Here is a 24,713-nt window from a genome sequence, read left to right as displayed (position 1 = left end):
GCAATTGATGAGCTGACAGATCCTGGAAGACGCCCATCTCCCTGCTACGGTCAGGGGACTGGGGGGCTCTGGGAATGGGCAAACTGCTCAAGTGTGTGCAGCGGAGAATACGTAATGAAATGAGCCCACTCAATGTCAGCCTGCCATACATATTTCCTTTTCAATTCAATGGCTGGCAGCTCATGAAAAGGGTGCCAGAATAAAAACGACTTAAGAATATAGTTATTTCTGGTATCATTTAGAATATGTTGTTCTAGGTGGATCAAGTACAGCAGACCCCAAGTGAGTTGATTAGTATATAATGCAATATTGCAATAATAATAAGTTTAGTTTCATGCATAATCGATAATTTATTAGAAAAACTGCATCAACTGTGAACACAAATACTGTGGTGTTTGCACTCAAACAAAGTGCCTACATCAAGTCTTTAACCTATTATGGTAACTACCTGAATGCATTCCCAGAATGAGTGCGCATTGTTTGACAGTTATTATTCATTATTCATATGACTATATGCTAAACATTTTTTGGACCGGAAATTGGGTTACTGGGCCAACAAAACATCCCTGGTTTAGAAAATAAGACAACCCATGCATGCTCTCTCATACCTATCAGTTACTAGAAGCAGGCATTTGGCAAAGCAAACTATCAGGTAAGCCAAATGTATTTGGATTAAACTAATGTTACAGATTATCCCTAAAAAGCTATTTTCAACCTCTGACAATTGTAGTAATTTTTTTTTAATTGTAAGCTTCATCACTGTGCTGATCCAACGTGATGTGTCACTGTGATAATCTCAAAATTACTGGATACCTAAACATAAAAGATGTCCTTATCGTTTCAAAGGAGCTATTCTATCCAGATATAGGCATTAAGGATTAATCATTAAGGATGATACAACTTTGAGGAGGATCTCAAGAATATATTCCTAAATTAAGTGAAGATGTGAATTTATGGTGATCCATGTATTTTATTAAATACATTTTATTAGAACTGTCGATTCACGTGTCGCAAGTAGTTCAACTCAAATGATTCTGAATAGTCGATGGGTATCATTATTGAAAGATTTTTTGGCGCTGGTCTTCTAAAAAAATCCAATGGCCGGGGAAAAGGATAAAGAAATAGGGAGAAGTTACAGCTCTGCAGTAAGACAAGTCAGTAACAAGGTTACTGCCAGAGAGTGAAGAGTTAGGCGAGGCCACCACGCAGGACCGGCTGAGCACTAACAGGGCCAGGTGTGATTAATAATGACAGACACAGCATGGCACAGCTTCAATCTCCTTATTCAAAACATCATACGGAGATCATATTGACATGAGTGTGACGGGCACGCCCCAGTGTGTGTCGTGTATGCATGCTAATGCGCGTTTGTCATGAATTCCACGTCTAAAGGTCAATTATTATTGTAATTATTTCATAAGGGTGACAATCTTAACTATTCCTACTATATTCAAGGAAGTGCCTCAGATGTTGCATTTCAGGTCAAAGTCTAATGGATTCAGTCATTTCGTTCCAACACATGACATGCCACCACACTCCATTTAACCACAAGCGAACAGGTAATGAGCCAGTGAGGGGCGGGAAGGAGAAAAGCCTAAGAGCAAGGGAGACTGCTTACATGCAGCATTGATAACAAGGAGAAGACGGATCAGTACACCGTGGGAGGGAAGAAATTGTGAGAAATGGTGAACTAGAAAACAGTACCGTACTTGAGGTGGTACAAAGTCTTTAACAGCACGGAGGTATGTCAGCCAAGAAATAAAAAAAAATTCTGGTGAATGTGAAAGAATCTCTTTAAAAATCTGAAAAAGGTTATTAATACTAAATGTTAAACTGGTGCCATCCTTCCAACTCAATTGTGTCGGGTGTTCATGCCTGTTAACTCTTGTCTCACTCTCTTTTTCCCCTCAGATCTGTTTTGTGAATTTAGACCATGAGAAAATGGATTATACTGATCACAAAGGAATAAAGGTGAGCATCTGCCCCTTTAACACGCAGGTTCCACCTTACACCCTAATTGTATATCCCCATTGTCTCTCCCACCAGCATGCCCGATTTAGCTGCTTGCAGTGTTTCTCCAATGCAGCAAACATTAGCCCAGTTGCCATGGATTCTGGACAATTAGCTGGAATTAGAGGCATCATTTGTTTAGGTAATGGCAGATTCAGACATTTGCTTGTTGAGGTGGTGCTTGATGCACAGCCATGATATGATGAACATGACACAAGAAATTCTGCATACACTGCCAAGGGGGTTTCACCCTGACATAAAGTATGAAGTGAAATGTGTATTTGTTGCAGCACTACTTTTGTAATCACTTCCATTGTGATGTTTCAATATCACAGACTCAAAGCCACTCAACCACTATAAAAAGAAAAGGAATTGTCGGCTTGATTTTTCGCTTGTTTTTCCTAAGACGCTTTCTTCAACATTGATGGCATGCTTCTGTTTATCCGGAAAGACAGAAGTGGTTTGGGGTAAAAAGCATCTTCTATTGTGTGTCGCAATCAGAGGCTGGCCTCCGTGTCTCCAGATCTGCCAAAGATGGTGGAGTCTCTGAATGTCCACCAGCCTAAGGAGAATGAGATCCTGCTCCTGGGGGGTTTACAAGCACCAGACATCATTCACACTCGCTCGCAATCCTCCATGCAGGTGAGTTTCGCTGTGATGTATTGAATCACTGTGTTTCTGTCCAGGTTGACACAGTAGTCCCTTTCTTCTTGAACCAGTGTGTTATGATGGATAGGGCCTCGGCAGAGTGAATCCACAGACATTTTTTAAGGAAAATATATTTTAGGCTAGAATTCGCCCTTCCTCGCCGACATAAAACATTACAATTCCTCAGAAGAGAAGGTTCTTTTGAAATACGGCGCCTGAAGCCAATATTCCAGCAACAATGTGAAGCTGAACCACGCACGGAAGGTGTAGTACCACTATGTTTGAAGAAGAAAACACATCTGCAACGAATTACACAAGAAATAAAGTCAAAACATAATAAAGACGCCTGCCTCTGTTAAATTACAGTTTTTCTCAGTCGCTTTGTTACATTTCTCAGATCAGAATTGGAATTTGCAAAACAGGAAGTGCATTTCTCAAAACAATTCGTACAAACAGCAAAACGCCATGGATTTCATGCAAAAGCAAGTCTCTTGCTCAAAATCCTTAGCAAATATCTGTGTCAATGTACATGTCAGTGCCATCAAAATGACAAGTCCTTGTGTCATTTTGTACGGATAAGACAGCTAAATTGCTTAGTCATGTTGTGAATATAACAGTGTACTTTGGAGGGATGTTCTGATGTAAACCATGGCTAAAGTTTTGAAGACAATTATTGTAAATTGTAAGTTACACCTTAGTGTATGTGGGAGATTGATTGCAAGAGACTGGACAAGATTCACATTTACGCTTTGACTGTTTGTACTGTAACCATGTCATTGCTTGAAATGTGAACATAGGAAAATCTCCTTAGAGTAAACTGTACATGCATTGCTGTAGGAATTACAGTGCAGTCATCCTACACCTCCGGACGTTCCTGTCTGTTGGGCCACAAATTCTCAGACAATGTAACATTGTGTTGTGCCCCAGCTATATATATACAGTACTTGCCAGTTCATGGTTCAGGAGATGCACCTTTGAGCTATTCCAGTAAACTGGTTGATCGTTGGTTGATCCAACACTTCACACATTTCCCTTCTTTAGAGAAAGTCAAGATTCACCTGGTAGCAATTTACCAATTCAGGACAGATTTAGAAAAAAAGTCTAATGGAAATGTATAGAAATATGCTTGACATATTATGACAACTTGTTCAACCATTTTGCATGTCAAGACTTATGCAATTAACTAATGCCTAAATGTTGAGGGAGTGAGACTATTCAATAAAGACCCATTACAATACATTTGGATCAACATGACATAAGCAATTGATAATGTAGGAAAGAGCAGAGAATTTTACATAATCATTTGCATGAATGTACCAAAGCATTTGCCACTTGTTCAAAGAAATGAGAAACTGTTTTTTTGATGTGCACAAACGACACAATGATGTGAAGATTTAACAGGTAGTTTTGATAATTTCAATTCTGATCTGAGAAATGTACCAAAGCGACTGAGAAAAACTGTAATATCTCTCATATTTTTTCGTCTCTCATGCTTGCGAGTGCTTTCGTTTTTTGTGTTTATTATATTCATTCCCAAAGGGGAAGGGTGTTTGACACAAAGCCAAAAAGTACTTTTGGCATTGGGTTCAAAGCCCAATGTCTACCAGTATCTGCTAACATCTCAAATAGATCCGCTGTACGTTGCTTGGGATGAAAGCATCTCGTCAATTCACGACTTAATGCTCAGCATTACGTCCCATGTTCTAAGCAGGGCCTGCGGCAGCAGCAGCAGCGGGGGCCAGATGTGTGTCTTCTGCAGTGTTCAGGACGGAGACTCACCAGCCAGCCTGGAAACATCATCCTGGAGATCAACAGGTTCCTGATTGGCCTCCAGTGGGGGAAGGATCGCCACCTTCAGCAGCAGCAGCAGCCTCAGCAGCAGCAGCAGGGCCATGCCGCGGCCGGGTCACGCATCGAGGACGACACCAACCGCTCCATCTCGTCCATCGAAGAGGACTTCCTCACCGCCTCTGAGCACCTGGAAGAAGACAGTGAAGACGACAATTACAGAAATGGTAATGGTTCATACCCTTTTACAGGTTTCCCACGGTCACATTGATTTTCTGCGTGACTCTTCTCTACTTACATCTAGGTCATTAGTCATGGGCAAAGTTCCCTTAGAGTTCAATCAACATCATGTTGACATTTATGAATTGTAACAAGCAATTCTATGCGCAGAAGAGTGGTGAGCGATTATGGCGGATGTTTTATAAAGAGCTTTAGCAACCATATATTAACATAAACAGTTGCATGGCTTCTGGGTGCTTTATGTACATTCATGGACATTTCGTCTGGGACCATGTGCCATGACTGTAATTGAATGTGATTTGCAAGACTACTTATATACAAGGCTATTATTATAATTCTCTCTGAGTCATGAATTGTAACACACAAAAACGCTTGGCATGACTAACATGATCATTTATATATTTTTGAAGGGTGACGTTAATTATTTTGGTCAAGCACAAATTTGCCAAGCTAGACTGCAGATCGGATCTTATAATTCCGCACAAATTATTGCTATAATGATGCTCTGAATGCCTTATATTATATAGTATAACTTCATTGATATACAATTGCAGCATGAGCATTTCCAGAGGCAGTGTTTATACAAGAAACAATATTCACGTGCTGTCTTCTTTTTACTTGTTCTGGTCATTCCTCATCTATGAGCCTACTGTACATATGGCTTCTTTCATTGTTGTCTTCCTTCAACGTTTGTGGGGTTGAATTTGTGTAGCAAAAGCAAAGCCATAAAGAACAAGGACAATGCTCAGTTCTTTAATTGGATATTGCCCTGAGCTCTTTACCACAGAGCTGGTGAATCTACCTTAATCTATAATTCATCCTACATATAAAATGAGCTGCAACACAGCAAAGGTTGCCCTCTACTTTGAGTCAGTTGGATATTCATAATTAGATCATCACAGATAATAATGCTCTTTACTCTCGCTGGGGGATGGAGTAGCAACAGGAATCAGGGTCAAGTTGGCCTTTCCAGGGACCCGGGCAAATGTCGTATAGTTTAGATAGCCTTCTTGTATTCTACACCCTCCATGTGTGCCAATGGATGTTTCAATTTAAATCAATGGACACTGAATTAAGCTATGCTATTTGCTTGTATTTAAAAGACGTGTTTATTTCTTACCCATACAACTGCCATTGTAATATTATAAAGTACATTTTAAATAAGCATTAAACAGACAATAAGTAAACACAATTATTGAGTTGAAAATCTATTCAGAATAATATTATGGTGAAAATGAACAATAAATCAGCTTTACCACATCCTGTACAGATAACAGGCCAATGTTCTATTTTTGCCTGGGAAAAAAAGCTTGATGGAGCTGCTCAGTAACTGGTACAGACATTGGTTCTTATTCGTCTGTCTCTCTTTCTCCCCCTACCTCTGTCTCTCATTATCCCTCCACAGAGCCAGGGAGCGGGGGGGCAGCAGAAGGACTAGTAGAGGTTGCACAGAGGCACTGTGTCCGCCCTTCATCTCAGAGGGGACAGGGCTCTCTCCATCAGGACAGTGAGGACGAAGGGACCGTCGTTGTCCCCGCCAAAAAGGGGCCCCACAAAACAATCCACAACACAAAGGAGTCTGCTGGACACTATGCCACAAACCTGGCTGAGTCGGTGCTGCAGGACGCCTTCATCCGACTGTCCCAGGATGAGACCTCATTCATCCCTGGAGCGGCTGTGAGCCTCTCACTTTGCCCCATTCCATCAAACTCGACATGTTCTGCATCCAAAAGAGAAGGTTCCCAGCAACGGACCTGCTCTTTCGAGCTCCCCAAGATTGTCATAGTTCAAAGCCCAGACAGCTCTGAGGGTGCTGCAGAATGGCCGGGCATCCAGACGGTACAATCTGGAGAAGAGGATGACTCTGTTGAACCCCAACCCCTGTCAGAACAAGGGAGCCAGCCTCATAAGGTCCAACACAACGGAGGGCACCCCTCTAAACCTGTGGAGGTGGCTTTGGCCTGCGCCGCTAGCGTCATCGGTACCATCGCCAACCCACAATTGACAGAACAGATTACAATGGAGTCCAGCTCAGAGGAGGACACAGGTGAAGAGCAGCAGGAGTCAGAGGATGGAGCTGACTACTCCTTCTCTTCAGCTATGGCTAAGCTCGCTGGTGCTGTAGCTGGTGTGGACCTAACTGAGGAGTCAGGGGAGGGTGGTGACTCAGATGCAGACTCTAATGAGGTCTACACGACCTCTAGAGGGTTGATGTCTGCTGCGGAGGCGTCAGCTGCCTTTACACTCCACTGCAGTGTCACAGAGGGGACCAGTATTGAGGCATTCCGTGCAAACATCGCCGAGGTTCTACACAGGGAAGCAGCAGAGGTGCTGGCCCAGCCAGAAGGCTACAAGAGTGTAGCACACCTGCTGGAGGTCACACATAACAAAATAGTCGATGGCATCACCTGCCCAAAGAAATCTTATGTTGATGATACAGAAGTTGATGATTTTTTGAGTGAGGTGGTTGACAGTCTCTTCAAGCATGCTTTTGAGAAAGCAAAAAAGAAGAAAGAACTGGAGGGTCCTGGGAAAGATGCGCCTAACCTGCAAATCTTTCTGCAGGAGAGTGTCAACAATTTGCTCTTTGACATCCTTTGCTTGACACATAAGAAAATCAGTGACATTTCCAGATGTAGTCAAGCCCCATTTGACATGCAAGAGTGTGACGTATACACCAGAGATTCATCTAGCACTAAAGAGATTAGAGATCCAGCAGGTCAGATGAGACGCTTGGTTGGCTACAGTCAGGCCATGCTTCATTGCACAGATACAATCTCCATGGCTCTAATGCAAAAGGATGGGGAATATTTGGAGGAGAGGGAAACAAAAGCTCGGAAATCGTCCCCCGCTGTACTTAGCAGAGAGCAACAACAGCAGGTGATACTGCTGCAGAAGCAACAGCTGCAGTGTCAGACTAAAACAACCTCACCATTGGCCAAGGACTGTGCTGATCACCAACAGATGCAGCCGGGCAAAGGGGCCATCAGAGAACCTCTGAGCGAGATCTCCGTGGCCTGCGCTGAAAGGAGGGGTAGATTGGGGACAAGTGGTGACAGCCGACAGGGCTCCCTGACGCCACAGTCCTCCCTCAACTCCTGTAGTTCTCTGCTATCTTTTCGAATGGACTCTGAGACCAGAACACCTGTGAGTTGCTTTGCAGATGACCTTGCAACAACAGTGGTGTCTATGGCCACTGAGCTGGCTGCAATCTGCCTCGAAAATTCCACAGGGAAGCAGCCCTGGTTCTGTGGACTTAAAGGCGCACCTGAAGAGGGGCATGAAGCCATCTTACTGCCTGCTTGCCGCACAGTATTAAGGAGGAAAGAGGGCCAAAATGGCAACACTACCTCTAAGAAGCACCGGGCACCACGTCTAAGTGAGATTAAAAGGAAGACCGAAGAGCAGCCGGAGCTCATGGAGTGCCTGGTGAACAGAGTGGTTGACGAGACGGTCAACCCAGATGAACCCCAGGACCCTTTTGCCCTGTTTGCTTCTGAGGTGACAGCCAGGATAATGAATTGCCCTGAGCTCAATGTGGTCGACACCTCCAAAGCAGGCCAGCCACGCAGTAGACTGCAGTGTGAAAGGTGGAGCCGAGGTAAAGCATCAAGTTATGAGAGCATTCCGGAGGAAGATGGCGACCCTTTGGGCAGACAAAACACCCTGGGTCCTGGGAGTCGTCTGGGACAGAACCTAAGCAGAGGTAGCTCCATTTCCAAACAGTCCAGCTGTGAGAGTATCACAGATGAGTTCTCCAGATTTATGGTTAACCAAATGGAGACTGAAGGCAGGGGGTTTGACCTGTTGCTGGACTACTATGCAGGGAAGAATGCCAGCAGCATCTTGGCCGCAGCTGTTCAGCAGGCTGCCACCAAGAAGAATGGCCACCTTAATGTCCGGGCCTCCTGCTTGTCCAAACAGTCCAGCACAGAGAGCATCACAGAGGAGTTCTACAGGTTCATGCTCAAAGACATGGATAAGGAAAACAAAGACTACAGTTTTACCAAGACTAAAGAGTGGAACAACAGCTTGCTCCCACCTTCTCCCAGGACATCGTTCTGCATCCGACAGTCCTCTGTCCCTGACCGGCGTTCCTCGGACTCCAGACTGACTGTCGGCTCACCCATCAAAGCCAACTCTTTTGATGGATTCGCCCGCAATTCACACGGAGACACCCTCAACATCTACCCCAGCAATTCAGTGTCAGCATCTGGCCTCTGTAAGTCGGACTCGTGCCTTTATCAAAGAGGCAGAACTGACCAGATAACCGACATGCTGATTCATGAGACTTGGTCCAGTTCCATTGAGTCTCTGATGCGGAAGAACAAAATAATTGCTGATCCAGAGGACAGCATTGAGCTGGGCGCAGCCGCGGTCGACTCCCAGCCTCAGGTGCAGCAGTTTGCCAACCGTCTTGCAGCTGACATTGTGGAGACCGGGAAGTCCTTTCTTGGGGGACAACCGGAGGGTGCTGGGAGCCCCTTAGGGTGGCAGCAAACGCAGCCCCGCATGCCTGTAGGGGAACGCAGAAGGGGTTTCAAACAGTCCCGGCCAGGATGTAGTCGAAGCAAAGGAAGCCAGGAGCAGGCTGGGACCGGTGATGCCACTGCTCTTCGCTTGCGTTGCAATAGAGATGTGCCACTCATTCACATCGAGGGAGACCAGAAAGACGCGGGGACCAGCCAAGACCCTATGAGGGTAAAAGTATGCCGCCAGGACGTCACACCAGAAGTGTTAGCCCCAAAGCACTCAGAAAGAATATCAGCTGGGAACAGCAGGTAGGCTTTGTACCTTCACACATCACAGCCTTTATCATAGAATACTAGTACGGCCAAGGGGAACAGTATACCTTAAGGGAGATATTGAGGTTGGCAAAGCACTGAGTTGGCTTTCAATTGGTGTGATGAAGAAAGAGTGCAAGAATCACAATACAGTAGCTATTTTAAGTTCTCCTCTGTAGCATCTAAAAATAGACATCTACATCTACAATTGTCCATTGCCATGGATTATAGCTGTTGTTATTTATAATGAATTTTCAGTTTTTGATTCACTAAGCAGAGGCACATAATGGTGCATTACTCTCAATTATTTTGTGTTCTAGATCCGCGTGTTTTGGCCAGACCATTGACCTGACTGTTAGGTGCATTTGAAGGGTGATCTGCTGCAAGCAGAAGGCTTTTAGTGGCTTCATTGTTTACTAACTATGGTGGAAGATCTAATCTTAATTAGTTAATGCTGCACATTTTACATAAACACTGAAAACCAACAAATGTTTTCTTTAAAATATTTGAATGAAGCCGCCCCGGGATTATCTACTCTAGAATTTGCGAGCAGATGCGATGAAAGACAACGATTCCATGTTTATGGAAATGTGATAATCCTTTCCGGATCGATCATGTAATTTATATGATGATGCTCTTTAATAGAGCAGCTTCAGAAATAGCAGACAGATTATGCTAAATGAGGGTTAGTGGGGGTGCAACTTAAACAGCAGCATTTTAGCAGCCCTTTTTGGTCGCAGTACTGATGCCTACCCCTATCATTTTGAATAAAACCCGGAGTACCATATATTGGAGATTATAAATACAAATATTAAGGAGTTAGGCTGTGAAGGTGTGGAGAAAAAATACAGCTGAGAAGTTGAGTAGGTGAGCTAGAACTATTTTGGGAAAGGTATGACGCTGAGCCCAAAAAAGACATGTAAGGATGAGAAATATTCAGTTGTTGCATTTCTAGGCTTTGCCAAAGCAAAGAGTGTGGAGGGCCCCGCTATGGCAGAATAACAAGGCAAAGTACCCTTCACTCAATCAGGGAACAAGTGGAGTGCATCCCTGGTGTGAAATGGAATGTCGACCTGTTAAGTCAATATAACCTGATTTCCCTCTGGGATTCTTCAAGATCGCAGCCTTCCATCATCTGATTATGACTTAACCTAATCAGTTTCCCTAGGACATAAAGCGACAGTGACAATACAACAACCCCTGTGAGTGGAAAAGCATTTTATTTTGAGTGCCGTGCAGTCAAGGTGCCTTTATTTTGGAATAATAATTTCCTTGAAACAGCAACATTATTAACATAATAAATTGTTGCTATTCATAGTCAAAGGAAGTACTATAAATGTGATTATATCAAACTGAATACTGCCATTCATAATGTATGAACCCCCTGCAGTTGTCATAGATTTTGCATGTAGATAATAGAGAGTGTTCGGGTTTAGCGAAAAACATCTAAGCCTGAATCATCAATAAATATCAAAAGAAACCTAAGAGGAGCAGCATTTGAAAAGACTAGACTAGGCGCAGGAATGGATCGAATCACCTAGTCCACGGCGGTCACCCCCCTCCTCCTCCACCTCTGCTCTCCCCAGCAGCGAGAGGCCAGCTGGGCCGGTGGCTGCTCTGGTCAAGAGGGACAAGCGTTCAATGAGCGCTAGCAGTGAGGAGAGCATGGGGAGCTGGTCCCAGGTCACTCCTGAAGAGGACCCCCCGGATGAGACCAGTAGTTTTATCCAACTGAGTGAGGGGTCAGTAACCGCTGCTCCTAGTCCCAAACCATACCGCTGCTGACGCTAACGCTAACACCACCCCTCACCCGCCCCCCCATCGCCGCTCACACACCTGCTGCCCTGAGGCCAGCTGACATGCAGATGCTGCCTGATCAGAGACCCGTCCATCCCAGCCCGCCTCCATTACACCGGCACAGACGCAGTAGGCCTGAGGATAAAAACCGCAGGGCTAGTCTCGGATCTTTCCACATCCAGAGGCTCACAACATTCTGTCTAACCATCCCTTGCTAATGTCCCATTCTTGTTTTTTCTCTTCTTTTGTTTCGTCCACCCACTCTGACATTCAGAAGACCGCCCACACACGATAAGCCGTATCGTGAAATCTAGTCCAAGTTTTGCTTTTGCAGAGCCTTCTGCAGATTTTTTTTTTTAAATCATTATTTTTATTTACGAAGCCGTGCTTATTAAGAGCGCTATTGTAAGCATTGGCAGTCGGTGTCGGAGGGCAGCAGGGCTTTACATCGTAGCTTGGCAGCGATGAGCAGAAAGATGCTTGTGGGCTAGTGACCGGCTGGAGGTGCCGTCTGTGCCACGCGGGCACCCGCTGGTACCTGTGACGGGTGCATCCCGTCTGTTTACTTGCGTGCGTCCTCTTGAGTCATTACGCAGGCAGAGCACTACAGGGATATGGGGACACGGCCCGCCCCAGGCCGCCCCAGGCCGCCTCAACCCTCTAACCCCCCACCCCCCCCCCCCTCCTCCGCCGCCCTCTCTCGCCAAATCTCCTCATCCTCATTTCCGGTCGGAGCTGTGGCCACCAGCCATCCGCTGCCCTTCACTCAGCTCCGCTGCTGCTATTTATATGCTAATCACCGGCTAATAAACAACGCGGACCCCTCCCCCCCTCACTCTGTTATTCATCCCTTCACAAGTCGGTGGTGTCGTTGAATGTGTGGCGATGTGGAGCTCTGTAAAGCGATGCCCTTCGTGTGTTTCTGGTACTGCCCCACAGTAACGGGACCAGCAGCGCGTCCAGTGTGGGCATGGCCGACCTGGAGGCCTTCTCTGATGTGGCGTCTCAGAGCGCCATCACCATCAGGTAATGCCTCAGCACGGTGGGCTCGGGACAGGGGCCAGTCACAGTGTCCACCGCATGACAGCACCACAATGCATCTCGCCCATTCTTTGGCTCAGCATGCTCCTGCCCTGGTGTCTTAACCCAGTGGTCTACGGTTGAGTGACTGCTGACAGACAGGCTATTGTTATTAGATATAGAAGACATGACAGAGCCAGTGCAGTCTTTTATCATCCTGTCATTCTCTCACACAAACACACACACACACATACACGCACTGACACACCTGTATGCATAACCACTTTCGTGAACACACATAAACATGAAGCTTTGCGTGTTAGTGTGTTTGCGTGTGTGTCAAATATTTCTTCTCATGAACGCAGGCACACAAACGTTTTAAAATCGTTTGACTGTCTGGCACTTAGAAAGTAAACTGCAGTGGTTCTTTGAAAGTAACTTTGCCAACACTATTTGTAGTTCATTCAGGAATGCTCTTTCAGGTGATGTTTTCAGTGTTATGTTGTTTATTTCCCAACAGTGCAGAAACAGGGAGAGGCCACCTTGCAGAAAGCCAGGGGAGTGACCTTGGTAGGTGGAGTAACAATATATTTTATTTATTTATTTATTTATTTATTATTACTTTGCTCAATTCTCAATTATGTATTTTAAACCAGCTACCCTTGTTAATAAACTGGGGAAATGCAGCGTTATTATACTTTTTTTTAAAATATGTGTTGGATTTTGAATTCTGACTGTAAAACTACTAAACGATATTTCTTAAGACCCGCTCCTAAAGGTAGAGGAAGCAGCGTGACCTCAAATTACCCATCATGCTTCTGACTCCATATGCAATCATTATTAGTATTTTTGTTCTGTGGCTTTTGCATAAATGTGTGAAGAAATGGTTTACAGGATGGGAAATGACCTTCAGTGATTTGACCCCACATAAAACAATGTATAATATAATAAAAAAAGGTAATTTATTCAGTTAAGCGCTTTGAATGAGAAGACAATAATAGATACATACAATAGACATAGAGTATGCGTGCATGAATGGGTGTGCGTGTGAATAAAGGTTATTTCAAAGTGAAGAGGTGGGCGTTGAGGTTTGCTTACGGGTCTCGTTATCGTCATCCATCTTGCAGAGGAGGCCGGCCTGGTGAGATCCATGGAGAGTGTGCCAATGCGCCCCAGGGGCCTCCTGGTGCTAAACTATGACCTGGAGCAGGAGTGTGTGGACTGGGAGCTCAGAGTGACTCTCCAGTGGATAGCAGCCTCCGAGCTCGGCCTGTCGGCCCTCTACTTCAGCAAGTCTAAGGAAAAGAGGGTCTCAAAGGTAGGCACATAGAGACAGACTTTTGAAGGGTTTGGCTATTCATAGTTTTGTATTAATTTTATTCAATGAACTTTAGAGAATCTCTCTCACACGCTCTTACACTTCCTTGTTGAAACCTCAGCTACAAATAGCTAACTACTACCAATTATCAATTACCATTTCACACTAATTGCTATTCATGCATGATGTACAGTTTGACCTAGAACGTATAACTTCACAATGACAATCATATCATTTTCGATTGCGTTCAGTTCCAGAAAGTGGTGCTCCTGTTGTCCCAGAAGGCGTGGCGCGTGGCAGACCTGTTCGCCGTCGTACTGCAGTTCTGTGAGTTCCACGAGAAGGAGAGAGAGGAGGGCAGATCCTCTCTGTCCAGCCTGTTTGATTGGCTGCTGGAGACACTTTAGTGGACCCCGGAGCCCTGGCTGACCTTCCCGAGGAGTCGTACTCGTGACGACACACACAGACTGGACTACATTTGATTATCGCTCTAACCACGCCCACCTTGCCGCTTCCTCCATCTTATCGGCAGGCCAGTGGAGCCGTGCACGTCTCCTGCTTTAGACTACAAGCACAACCCGTTTCCTGTTCGGGGTCCCCAGAAGAATGAACGTCCCATTACCGCCCTCTAACCTTAATCCCGCCTGTGGATGTTGCGTCGACGCCTCTTAGACAAGTTTCCCTTTAAAGATAAGCATGTTTTCATTGCATTCGCCTCGCGGTCTACAGAGACACACACACACACAACAAACATAGTGAAAGTCAATTGGCTTGGATCATCTCAGTGGGAAAGATTTACCCTTTTAGCACAGCTTTGTATCTCACATATTCCCAAGGCCATTATTTTGCACATCATATAATTCTGAACGCCATTTATTTTGCTATTCATATATGGTATCGTCATAACATCGAGTTTTAAAACCCATTTCTTTCTAAAGTAGAAATGTCGGTGTAAAAAAATAGGCAGTAGCTTCACATCTGATAGAAGTCAAGAATACGTCCATATAGCTATTGTTTGTTTATGGACAATACTTTTCTGTTGTGACCTTGAGATTCCGTCCTGAGTAAATCATGTGTTTGTGTTCTTGTTACCGCAGAGTGGTTTATTTTGGATAGTTGTACATAGGCCTTCTGTAGATTCTGAAATACGCACCTTGAGGTAGTGGACTGGACTCTCATCGGTTTTTACTGTCACAGAGACATGGAGGGTGGGGTTTGCAATGTTGGATTATTTGTGAATATAGTCTGTATCTTTCTCTAAATGTAGTAGTATGGTGTTTTATCATCGATAGAGGAGGAAAGCGCACACACAACTCAAATCAACTGTCGACTGTCACTGTAAATTTGAATGTATTTATCTTTCAATAAATCTATGTGATGTGAAAGACATTGTTGTTGTAGTCATGTCCTTCTCGACATACAAACACTCTTCTTCGAAAACAAATGAAGAACATTTTTGGAACCCTTTGCTTCAAAACCCTTTTTCTAATAAAGAAGGAGACGTTGGAATAAATGTGCTGCTTCAAAAAACTAGAAAAGATAATTCGGCACACACTGACAGAGCTTAACTAGACTCGACAGAGGAAATGGACCGATCAGCTGTCGTCACCAGCCTAACCCTATCATTAGTATTTTATTATTATGTAGAATAAATACTGATCAATTTATAATAATGGATAATTCACAAGAACACGGCACATGCAAATCAATATATATATGGGTTTATAATGGCAACTTCTGAGCCATGACAACACCACGCCTTGTAATACATTTTAACCTTGTTAGCTACATAATTTTCTTTGTGATTACCCTTATTTCTCATCGAAAGAATAACCGTATTCCGAGAAACACATCAACACAGCATGGACGGCCTCCACTGTCCTTATGAGTGCATCGGCTCTGATGTGTTTTTCCACCCGGACAACATTGAGGACAGTAAGTTCCGGCTCAGGCTCCACCAACAAATCATGTCGGGAATCATGACAAAACACAAAGTTGTTCTCTTCCTTCTTCCAGTTGGAGTGGTGGTATTATCAAGATGTGTGTTCTTCTTTGGGTGATAAAAAATGGGTGATCCACACATTCACTATGTTTCCTTGCTGCGGAGATCACGAATCCCCTTCTGGATCAATGGCTCTGGGATCATGGGGATAACGGGCTCATCATCCAGACGATTATCGATCCACCGAGACCGGGGCACACGGGGATGAATGCTCTAGTCTGCACTCTGGGTTCTTTAAGTGAAAAAATAACATAAACCTGCTGGCTGGACCTCCAGCCGATTGTCCCCCGGTGTCTCCGGGGGGGCCGGTGAGTCACTGCGCCGCTCAGCGCCAGATCCGACAGGAGTTGTCCTTACTTCCTGCAGAGGAGCAGAGACAGTTGCACAGGGGGAGGTGGGGTGGGGTGGGGAGTGGCGGATGGGAGAGAGGAAGCACGGTGGAGCGTGGTTCTTTATTTTAAATTTTGTCATTAAGTGCTCCTGACAGGTATGAGCAGAACGCTTTATTTTCGGCTCAAGGCTACAATCTTGACAGTGCGCGGTTGTCAGCGTGTTCGCTCAGCGCGTGTGCGCCTGTATGTGTGTGTCTGATTGTGTGACGGCTAGTGTGTGTGTGTGTGTGTGTGTGTGTGTGTGTGTGTGTGTGTGTGTGTGTGTGTGTGTGTGTGCGTGTGCACACCTGTAATGATGGTGTCGCCCTCGTAGTTGAACGCGCAGGAGAAGATCTCGTCAGCGTGGCCCTCCAGGACCTGCAGGCAGCGTCCCGACGCCACGTCCCACAGACGGGCCGTTTTATCAGAGCTGGCAGTCAGCACTCGGCTGCCCTGTGGGCTGAAGCTGATCTGGCAGCAGGGAAACACAGAGTGAGTGAGGAGAGAGAACGTAAGGACAGACCGGAGGTGTGTGTTTTTGTGAGGCTGATTGAGTGTGGAGAGAGGAATGAAATAGATGTGTCTGGAAGTGTGTAAAAGAAAAAGAAGAAGAAAAATGAAAGTGAAAAGGAGAAGCAAACAAAAAAAACTGTGACCTTGTCGACACGATTATTACATTTCAGCCGACTTTTTAAATGGTCACCACATTATAGGGGCCTTCTACCCGGATTAACGCCGTTCACTAGAAGACTCAAATAAATAAGAAGGCATGACGTCGTAGGGGTTAGAGCCTGGATGCTGGAGGGCCTCAGATGGCCTTTTAGAGAACTTGCTTGGATGAAGGAAGTCATGATTAAACGATGCCAGCTCAGGGAACACCATAAAAGAGAAGTGTGTTTTTATTACGCGGACAGGAGATGGAATATGCCTCAGGAAGGTCCCGATATCATCTGGGTAAACGGGGGATAAAAGAGTTGGATTTGAGTAGGAGAGCTTGGACGGGTGTAGCGACAAAAAAAAAAAAAAAAAAAAAAAAGCTATAAAAAGCTAATACTATTCATCCATAATAGTATTTGCACTTTTCAAAGGGTTATTTCTGTTGTTAATCAATCCCCTGAACATGACGGGGTCTAACGCCAGGCGGGGGGGGGGGGGGGGGGTTAAAAGAGGGGAAAGGAAAACGATGGTATCCAGAAATTGTAACATGCAAAGTGGAAAAGAGCATGAAAAGAAAAGAGAGGAAACCGGATGAGTAACGATGAGTGGAACGACTGACAGGCATGGTGATAGCGGGCGGGGAGAGTGTTGTCCTGTTAGGGAGAGATTAGTGTCATAATCCTCCAAGCAGGTCTGTTCATTAGGGGGAGGGGGGGGGGATGCAATGCAGGTAAACACACTTTCTTCTCTTCGGTGCTGCACTCCTACCTTCAAAACTCCTACCTTGTATGCTTTCAGACATATATATCAGCCATATATATTTATATATATTATATACATGTATTTATATCGCTAAAAATATATTTCAATCTTTGTGTAGCTCAAAGTTAAGGATTGGTCGGATGTGTGGACAAAGTATAATCGCCACATGTCATCTTTCTATAAGGCTGCCTAAACGTTAGGCTTCGGACATGAACAAACCCGGATCCCTTACGCAGTAGCCCAAACCCGCTATCCCTCCACAGCAACCATGAAGGACCCATGTACAGCCACCCACCACGCAATAGGCCAGCTCTTCGGGGTCCATGATGATGAATGACCTGGAGCAGCTCCAGTGGAACATTACCTGCTCTGAATTCAAAGACGCTCCAGGGAAGAGCGGGTGAATATGAGCGATGAGGTCATTCGTCTTAAGGTGTCTCCTTCAAGACGCCACGCTACATGCGTGTTCCCATCCTGACTCCTGTATGCCTTGAGGCTACGCTCTAGGGGAGCCATATCTTACATCCAACCCTGAAGTAGTCCTGACCTTTAAACACACCTGCCAGTAGGTCAAACGACTAACCGCCTAGGCAATGTACTAGTCATCTGACCCATCCCTTGGGGGCTGCACTCGCCTGCTGAGCGACTAGCACTCGGCTGCCTGGCCGCATTAAAGGAGAGCAACAGGTTTTTAAAAAGACCCTGTTTTCAACGATTGTTGGTGTATGTGAACTAATGGGGACCATTTATGCTTCAGCCAATCAGTCAATGAACGTCTTCTGAAAGTGCTTGTTTTTGCCCCAGGTTATATTCTTACATTATACACAGGATCCCTACAGAGATATACTTTGTTATTTCTTACCTTTCACTTGATCTGATCTGTTTGTTATATTGTATTCTCGCTGTAGAATAAGAAAGGTGGACAGATGTGTTTGAGCTGGAGAGATGAGAGTATATTTTGGTTGTATATTTTTGTTATCTGAAATAATTGAGTGAAGGAGAGTTGAAATTGTAAGGACAAAGACTACAATTTCCAACAATAACGCAGCAACCAGATTTCAGAACGAGAATTGTCCTTGAGAGAGACTTGGTTAACGGATCAGGCAAAAAGCCAAGGACAGATTTTTTATTTATTTCGTTCCAAAATATTGTCAAGACACTTAAATCTATTATAACTATATGGGCCTGTCAGTGGCAAAAACAGGCACTTTTAGGGGACATACATTTGACAGCGCGCAAAAGGACTAAAATGGACTAAACTGCATCGTTCTCGCTCAATACTGGACCAGTTAAAAAAAAACACCCGGAATCATCTGAAAATAGGGTCAAAGTCGAAAAGGCATATCTTTACATTTCAATATCAAGATATGAGAGTGCCACCCTCAGGGGAAGGACTACCATCCAGGCGATCCAGCATGTTAACATATATTACCCTTCAGTGACAATTGGATGCATCTCCGACGGTGGAAATTGGGTTCTATTAACTGCAACTGACAGGGCTGTACCTGACTTAGGGCCCCACCTCCTCCCCTAAGCCAAGCCCATTTAAACCTACACGCATCACTGCTCATCCACAGCACACAGCCTTGTATTGCCCCTGTGTCTCCCCCCCCCCAGCGCAGGCCACTGAACCAGCAGGTAATCCCGTGCATTTTACCCCTCCTAAATTTGACAACAACAACGGGCCTATTTTTATATACAAGAAATAGGACTCTGTGATCCGCCAACTGCCGCTCTACCTAATCTTTGCCATAAAATATCTATCCACAGCCATGACAGAGCCGCCATTTTGGGCCCAGTGACTCACCTTTGAGATCTCTCCCTGGTGGCCCTCCAACATCACCAGGCACTCATACGTGGCTGAGTTGTAAACCCGTGCTGTGCCTGTGCAGGACAGAGTACATAGACCAGCTGGTTTATTGTTTTACAGGGTTAATCTCGTTTCACCGTGGTTCATGGTTGGTTAGTCTTGATTAACCATTTGTAAATCAAATCCGAACAATAAAAACATAAAAGCTGTTCAGTATGATACACTTAAATGCTATTCCAAAACAGATAGAAACGAAATAATTTGAGGGTGGAGTGTTTGGTGTGTAAACATTACCGTCAGCCGAGGCAGTAGCAATAAGCTGCCCGGTGAGGTCGAAACACACGTCCAGCACCTCTTCAGTGTGCCCGGTCAGAGTTGTCACACACTTCCCATCCTCTACAGACCACAGCTAGGGAACATGGAAATTCAATTAAAATCAATTCATTTCAATTCAATTTTATTTGTATAACCCTCAATCACCATGACAGTCTTAAAGGGCTTAACAGGCCAAATATTTATTACACGCCCCTGACCCAAGCCCCCAAGAGGGCAAGAAAAAAATCTATTAATCAACAAGGAAGAAATCTTGACGAGGAACGCAGAATAGGGGAACCCTCTTTTCAGGGATGGTCAGGAGTGCAATAAGTGTCATAATTTACATACGTACATACATGTATGTATGTATGAAATGCACAACAATAGATGAATCATTCCTGCTATTTGTGTATTCTTGCTAGGTAGGTGACCATGGTACCGTTGTTTGATTTTTCACTGTACAGAATGGCTAAGTCACACACTAAGTCAAACATTGAATCCAAAAAAACAAGGGACTTCAGTTCAATTTCACAGTACATAAGCAGGCCCAAACTGGGGCGGCGAGCACTTTGGAGTGCACGTCATTTGGGGGAAACGATAAGCACCAACATACACACACACACAGACTAACACACACACACAAGCACGCAGCCGTTAACTGCCTTGAGTAGCCTCATTTGGTACGTGCCCTCGAGAGGATCGCAGCGGTGTGAATCATTTTTTAACTCGTGAGCTTGACTCATCTCCCGACATAATTAAGGAACTTAAGATTTGGGGATTTAATTTCCTGTGTTTAAATACGGGGGCTTAGAGCTTGGGAGAAATGGAGTGTGAGATGTGAAGGAAGTCGAGACGTGCGAGCGTGTGAAGGACTGCAACGTTGCTCGTGAAGCTGCTGGATGCAAGGGCTGCATTCAACTGAGTACTGAAACCCAGAGCAACCACCTTCTATATCAGTCTTTACCATAAGGCCCCATATTTTCTGAATGAGAAAAATATTTAGTAAAATGCTCAAATACAAAACAAATATTAATGTGGAGCAGGGAGCAGATTCGTTATTGTTCGGTATTTGGTGGATCCATCTTTCCCATGATGCTGCCACTGTTAGCCCCGAGCACCGGGCGCCATGCTCACCTTGGTGGTTTTATCCATGGAGCCGGAGAGGATGAGAGAGCAGTCCCAGTTCAGCTGGACGTTGGTGATCTCACCGCTGTGGCCCATCAGTGTGTGGACACGTCTGAGGGCAAAACACACACTCGTGTATGGTAAATCAATCAAGGGCATTCCCCCACGGTCAGACAAATGCCTTTCCCCAATGGCCTGCGTCTCTCACACACACACACACACACACACACACACACACACACACACACACACACACACACACACACACACCCACACACTGGGTGTGGTGTGGAGAAATCTGACCTGCCTGAGGCCACCTCCCATAGGGAGACGGTGTGGTCGAAGGAGCCGGTGAGGAGCAGGTCACCCACGGTGTTGAAGGACACGGTGATAACCTCCGCCGTGTGACCCTGGATCAACAACACAGAGGACAAGAACCAGAAAACATTAGAGACACAATTCAAAAACATTTGATTGTTTATTCATTCATTTTGATATATCCATCGGTCCGTTGTTATTTATCAATCATTTATGAACATATATAAGATGATTTCATTTTTCTATTTATTATAATAAAATAACAAATATTGAGATCAAAGAACTGCATCAAAAAGAGGCTGAATTTCAGGGACATAGTGCAACATAGCTCCAGTCCCACAGCATACCGCAGGGTGCACCACCACTGGGAAAATAGAGTCCATTAGTTCCATGGAGTAGGTGAACATTACCCTATTAATACATTACTGCTGTAGTCCCCATCCCATGGTGAGGGCATATGGAGGGGGGAGAGAGAGAGAGAGAGAGAGAGAGAGAGAGAGAGAGAGAGAGAGAGAGAGAGAGAGAGAGAGAGAGAGAGAGAGAGAGAGAGAGAGAGAGAGAGATGCAGGAGGCGGTGCTCATCCACTTGCATGAACAGCCCTCTGTAAACGGTCCTTATAGTCATTCCAGTGAATGAATAAATGACTGTGAACTTTTTCAGAGCTGGATGTGAGGACAGTGCGACGCTTCTAATGGAATTACAAAGTGGACAAAAGGATTAAGGTTAGGGCCAAGTCACCATGTCTTCAACCCCCCCCCCTCTTCATGTGCAGTACTTTCCTAATATTGTGATCTGGTTGTTCAAACAACTTGACTGCTGGACACTTCTATCCAAATAAACTGTAGAAAATGTTTCAGGTCACAATTGATCAGGTATTTTTGACCTGAAGAGAAAAAAAACACTCTCTTCAGTAGATCTGTGTGCTGCATATGGAACTGCAGTGACAGAGAGACATCGAGATGGATAGCGAGAAAGATAGAGAGAGACAGAGAGACAGAGAGAGAGAGAGAGAGAGAGAGAGAGAGGGAGAGAGAGAGAGAGAGAGAGAGAGCGAGAGAGAGAGCTGTGTTAAGTCTCAAGTATGCCCTCAGCAGCCGTGTCCGGCACACAGGGGTGAGCATCAAGACAGGAACAACGGAAGCTCACTGTCAGAGTCGCCACCTCCTCGCCACCCTCCACGTCCCACAGCCTGGCGGTGGTGTCCATGCTGCCCGTGGCCACAAGCGTACCCTGGGGGCTGAACGCCAGGCACACCTACACCAACACAACAACAACACTGTCAGGGCTTAGTAGCTTCTGGGTCTGCCAACACAACACGCAGGGCTGGTCAGGACGAGCCCCACTTGTTCCAGAACCCACCCCTCTGTATTTTCCTACTGTATGTGAATAAGACCATAGTTGTTGTTGTTCAATTATCCCAGTTGGATTTTAGCAAGTACCATCGGGGAGCATTAGTCAATCAAAGAATTAACTAAACACCAAGAGGGCCCACATACTATCTCAGCCATGTGTCCACGAAAGGTATGCAAACATTTCCCAGTTTCTGAGCTCCACAGTTTGCAGGTCTTATCAAAGGAGCCGGTGGCCACCTTGTCCCTGGAGAGGAAAGAGAAGAGATGTCGTGATTAACTTAGAATAGAATGTGATTTTCAATAATCCCCCAGTACACCAAACAGGTATGTGCTAGTCCATGGGCCTTATTCACCCAGTGGCCATCTTGGTTCCCCCGTGATTTAGAACCTAGATGGCATCAATGGGAATGGACACCACGGTTTCTTTACCCATAGGGATTGTTGAATGCAATAGCATAGACAACATTCCTGTGTCCCTCCAGTGAGTGCAGCTCGGCCCCCGACGCGGTATCCCATATTCTGCATGTCCTGTCATAGCTCCCAGTTATGAAACTGCAGTGGCGGAGAGAGCCAGAGAGAGAGAAAGTGAGAGGAAGAGGGGAAGAGAGAGAGGCAGGGGGGGAGGGAGGGAAGTGAGAGGAAGGGAGAGGGGTAAGAGAAAGAAAGAGTTAGAGATAGAGAGACAGGGGGGGGAGAAAGTACTGTTTATCTTGGAGCACCCAACAACTATATAAACTGCCTGGGGTTTTCTGAAACCCAGAGCCCTCCACTGGGTGTTATAGATAAACTCACCTCGAACCTGATTTATTGAAGGCAACATTTGTCAGTGGCAATATATGTGCCTGGAGGGCCTGCAGAAAAAAAACAGAGGAGAAGTATGAACAAAAATATGAACTCTCTGAGGCAACGTACTTAGCTAACTGCATTAATTCAATGCCCATCTATAATCTGTGTGATACTCATACCCGTGCATAATTATTCAGACTTTGATGTCGTGTAAGGCCGTTTTTTACCAGTTGCTGCTCTCTAGTGGGGCTTTGATGCATTAACATTGGACTAGTCACTTATTATAGGTTAGCATTCAATACATTTAGTTAACTATTTCCTCTGATTTGCTATAAAATTAATCCTGATTAGATACATTGTTTAATGTGGGGGCATAACTGGAAAATGCATTAAGAACATGGTCGCACAGTTTGATCATTTTGTCAGTGTTCATCAAAGTGGTTCAGCAAAGAGTGTACAAGGGAACAAGGTATGATAATGCAATCAGGACAGGGTGAACGACATCTTGCGTAACAAATACGGGTCAACAGTTTCCAAATCAACCCTGTGTAGTGTGTAGGTCGGAAAATGTAATCTCAAAATGTTCCTTTATATAGAAAGAGGACTGGTTTACTCAGGGATGGCAGGTCAACTGGGTGTCCAGTTGTATAAACACAGGGTCTGCTTCCGGTTACCTTGAAGAGATAGACGTTCTGGTGTTCCCTCTGGGACAGCTTCTGCTTGAGTCGGAGGATCAGCAGTTTGACCTGCTCCACACGGGTCTCGGTGACAAGTGGTTCAGTTTCCCTGATCTCAGCCACCAACTCATCTGGATCAGAACTACAAGGAATTATTGCAGTGATCAAATCCTTTGCCAGATATCGATCATACATAAAAAACAAGTATGTGTGATGTATGTCTAGGATAATTAACATAATATAATGCACTCACTCTGGAGACAATTCCAGCAAATCGATGGACTTGGTTCTCAACTGTCCCCCTTTTTCATACTCTAGGATGATACCTTTCAAAAGAAAAACATAACCAACGAAAAATGTGTATGGCTGTTATGGCTGTTTCTGAGTCAGCAGCAAGTAGAGTCTGTGAACCACTTAAGTTAATTTATATGTATTTTATTATGCTTAGTATAGCACATTTCACACAAAATGGGCACCTCAATGTGCTTTACAGTTAATTCAGAAGAGATCCCATTGAAAATCGTATCATCAGCATTCGTTAAATAAATAATGGAAAAAGACACAGCAAACAAGTAAAGCAACAATACTAATGAACAGAGTTACAGAGTGAACGATGCCGATCGTATCATACTTTGTAGCTCATCCTACTTTCAGTCTACAAATGAGAGTATAATCTGGTCAGACGCATAGATAGCTAGCATGTTATTCGTGAACTCTTAGTTGTTTACAATTAGCTTTAGTGTTTAGTTAACCCAACCGCTGATTCGTTAATATTTCAGACAACCTGGAACATATTTTCTGCACTATCACAAATAAGTGCATTATTATAAATAAATATGAATTACCTGGTGGATAGTATCTTATAAGAAACCGTTTGAGTTTCATGTTGCATGTGATGCAGCAAGAAGGAGCCTCTTGGTACTGTCAACAAA

At 44.8% G+C, this 24,713-nt stretch overlaps 2 protein-coding genes across 3 annotated transcripts in view; one reads left to right on the top strand and one right to left on the bottom strand.

Moving 5' to 3' along the window:
- Nucleotides 1-14,954, top strand: part of sphkap (SPHK1 interactor, AKAP domain containing) — a 27,212-nt gene extending 12,258 nt beyond the window's left edge. The window contains exons 4-12 of the mRNA XM_056612219.1: nt 1,912-1,971; nt 2,512-2,652; nt 4,385-4,673; nt 6,092-9,467; nt 11,057-11,212; nt 12,207-12,293; nt 12,808-12,861; nt 13,446-13,605; nt 13,857-14,954. Coding sequence (XP_056468194.1) covers nt 1,912-1,971; nt 2,512-2,652; nt 4,385-4,673; nt 6,092-9,467; nt 11,057-11,212; nt 12,207-12,293; nt 12,808-12,861; nt 13,446-13,605; nt 13,857-14,012 — 4,479 coding nt within the window. The 3' untranslated portion in view covers nt 14,013-14,954. The remainder of the gene's footprint in view (nt 1-1,911; nt 1,972-2,511; nt 2,653-4,384; nt 4,674-6,091; nt 9,468-11,056; nt 11,213-12,206; nt 12,294-12,807; nt 12,862-13,445; nt 13,606-13,856) is intronic.
- Nucleotides 14,195-24,713, bottom strand: daw1 (dynein assembly factor with WDR repeat domains 1). 2 transcript variants are annotated; one of them, XM_056612220.1, is made up of 13 exons: nt 24,627-24,713; nt 24,035-24,107; nt 23,779-23,923; nt 23,111-23,169; nt 22,748-22,870; nt 22,463-22,562; nt 22,113-22,220; nt 20,951-21,057; nt 20,657-20,759; nt 19,502-19,616; nt 19,205-19,281; nt 16,287-16,449; nt 14,195-15,967 (listed from the first exon to the last, which is right to left on the bottom strand). In XM_056612220.1, the coding sequence occupies exons 1-13, from the start codon at nt 24,664-24,666 to the stop codon at nt 15,933-15,935; spliced, it is 1,248 nt and encodes a 415-aa protein (XP_056468195.1). In that variant the 5' UTR covers nt 24,667-24,713; the 3' UTR covers nt 14,195-15,932. The 2 variants fall into 2 exon arrangements, with proteins under 2 accessions (XP_056468195.1, XP_056468196.1); XM_056612221.1 differs by lacking the exon at nt 22,748-22,870.

This window comes from Gadus chalcogrammus, chromosome 16, assembly GCF_026213295.1.
Source record: "Gadus chalcogrammus isolate NIFS_2021 chromosome 16, NIFS_Gcha_1.0, whole genome shotgun sequence".
Taxonomy (NCBI): domain Eukaryota; kingdom Metazoa; phylum Chordata; class Actinopteri; order Gadiformes; family Gadidae; genus Gadus; species Gadus chalcogrammus.
The sequence above is the reverse complement of the archived record's forward strand: the minus strand, read 5'-3'. Positions and strand labels throughout refer to the sequence as shown.

Excerpts from the sequence above, each read along its gene's own strand:
- daw1 (XM_056612220.1), bottom strand. The coding sequence starts at position 24,666 with ATGAAACTCAAACGGTTTCTTATAAGATACTATCCACCAG. Across the intron at positions 23,924-24,034 it reads TTGCTGGAATTGTCTCCAGA|TTCTGATCCAGATGAGTTGG; the intron begins GTGAGTGCATTA and ends AATTCCTTGTAG. Across the intron at positions 19,282-19,501 it reads TGCTACTGCCTCGGCTGACG|GCACAGCACGGGTTTACAAC; the intron begins GTAATGTTTACA and ends TGTCCTGCACAG.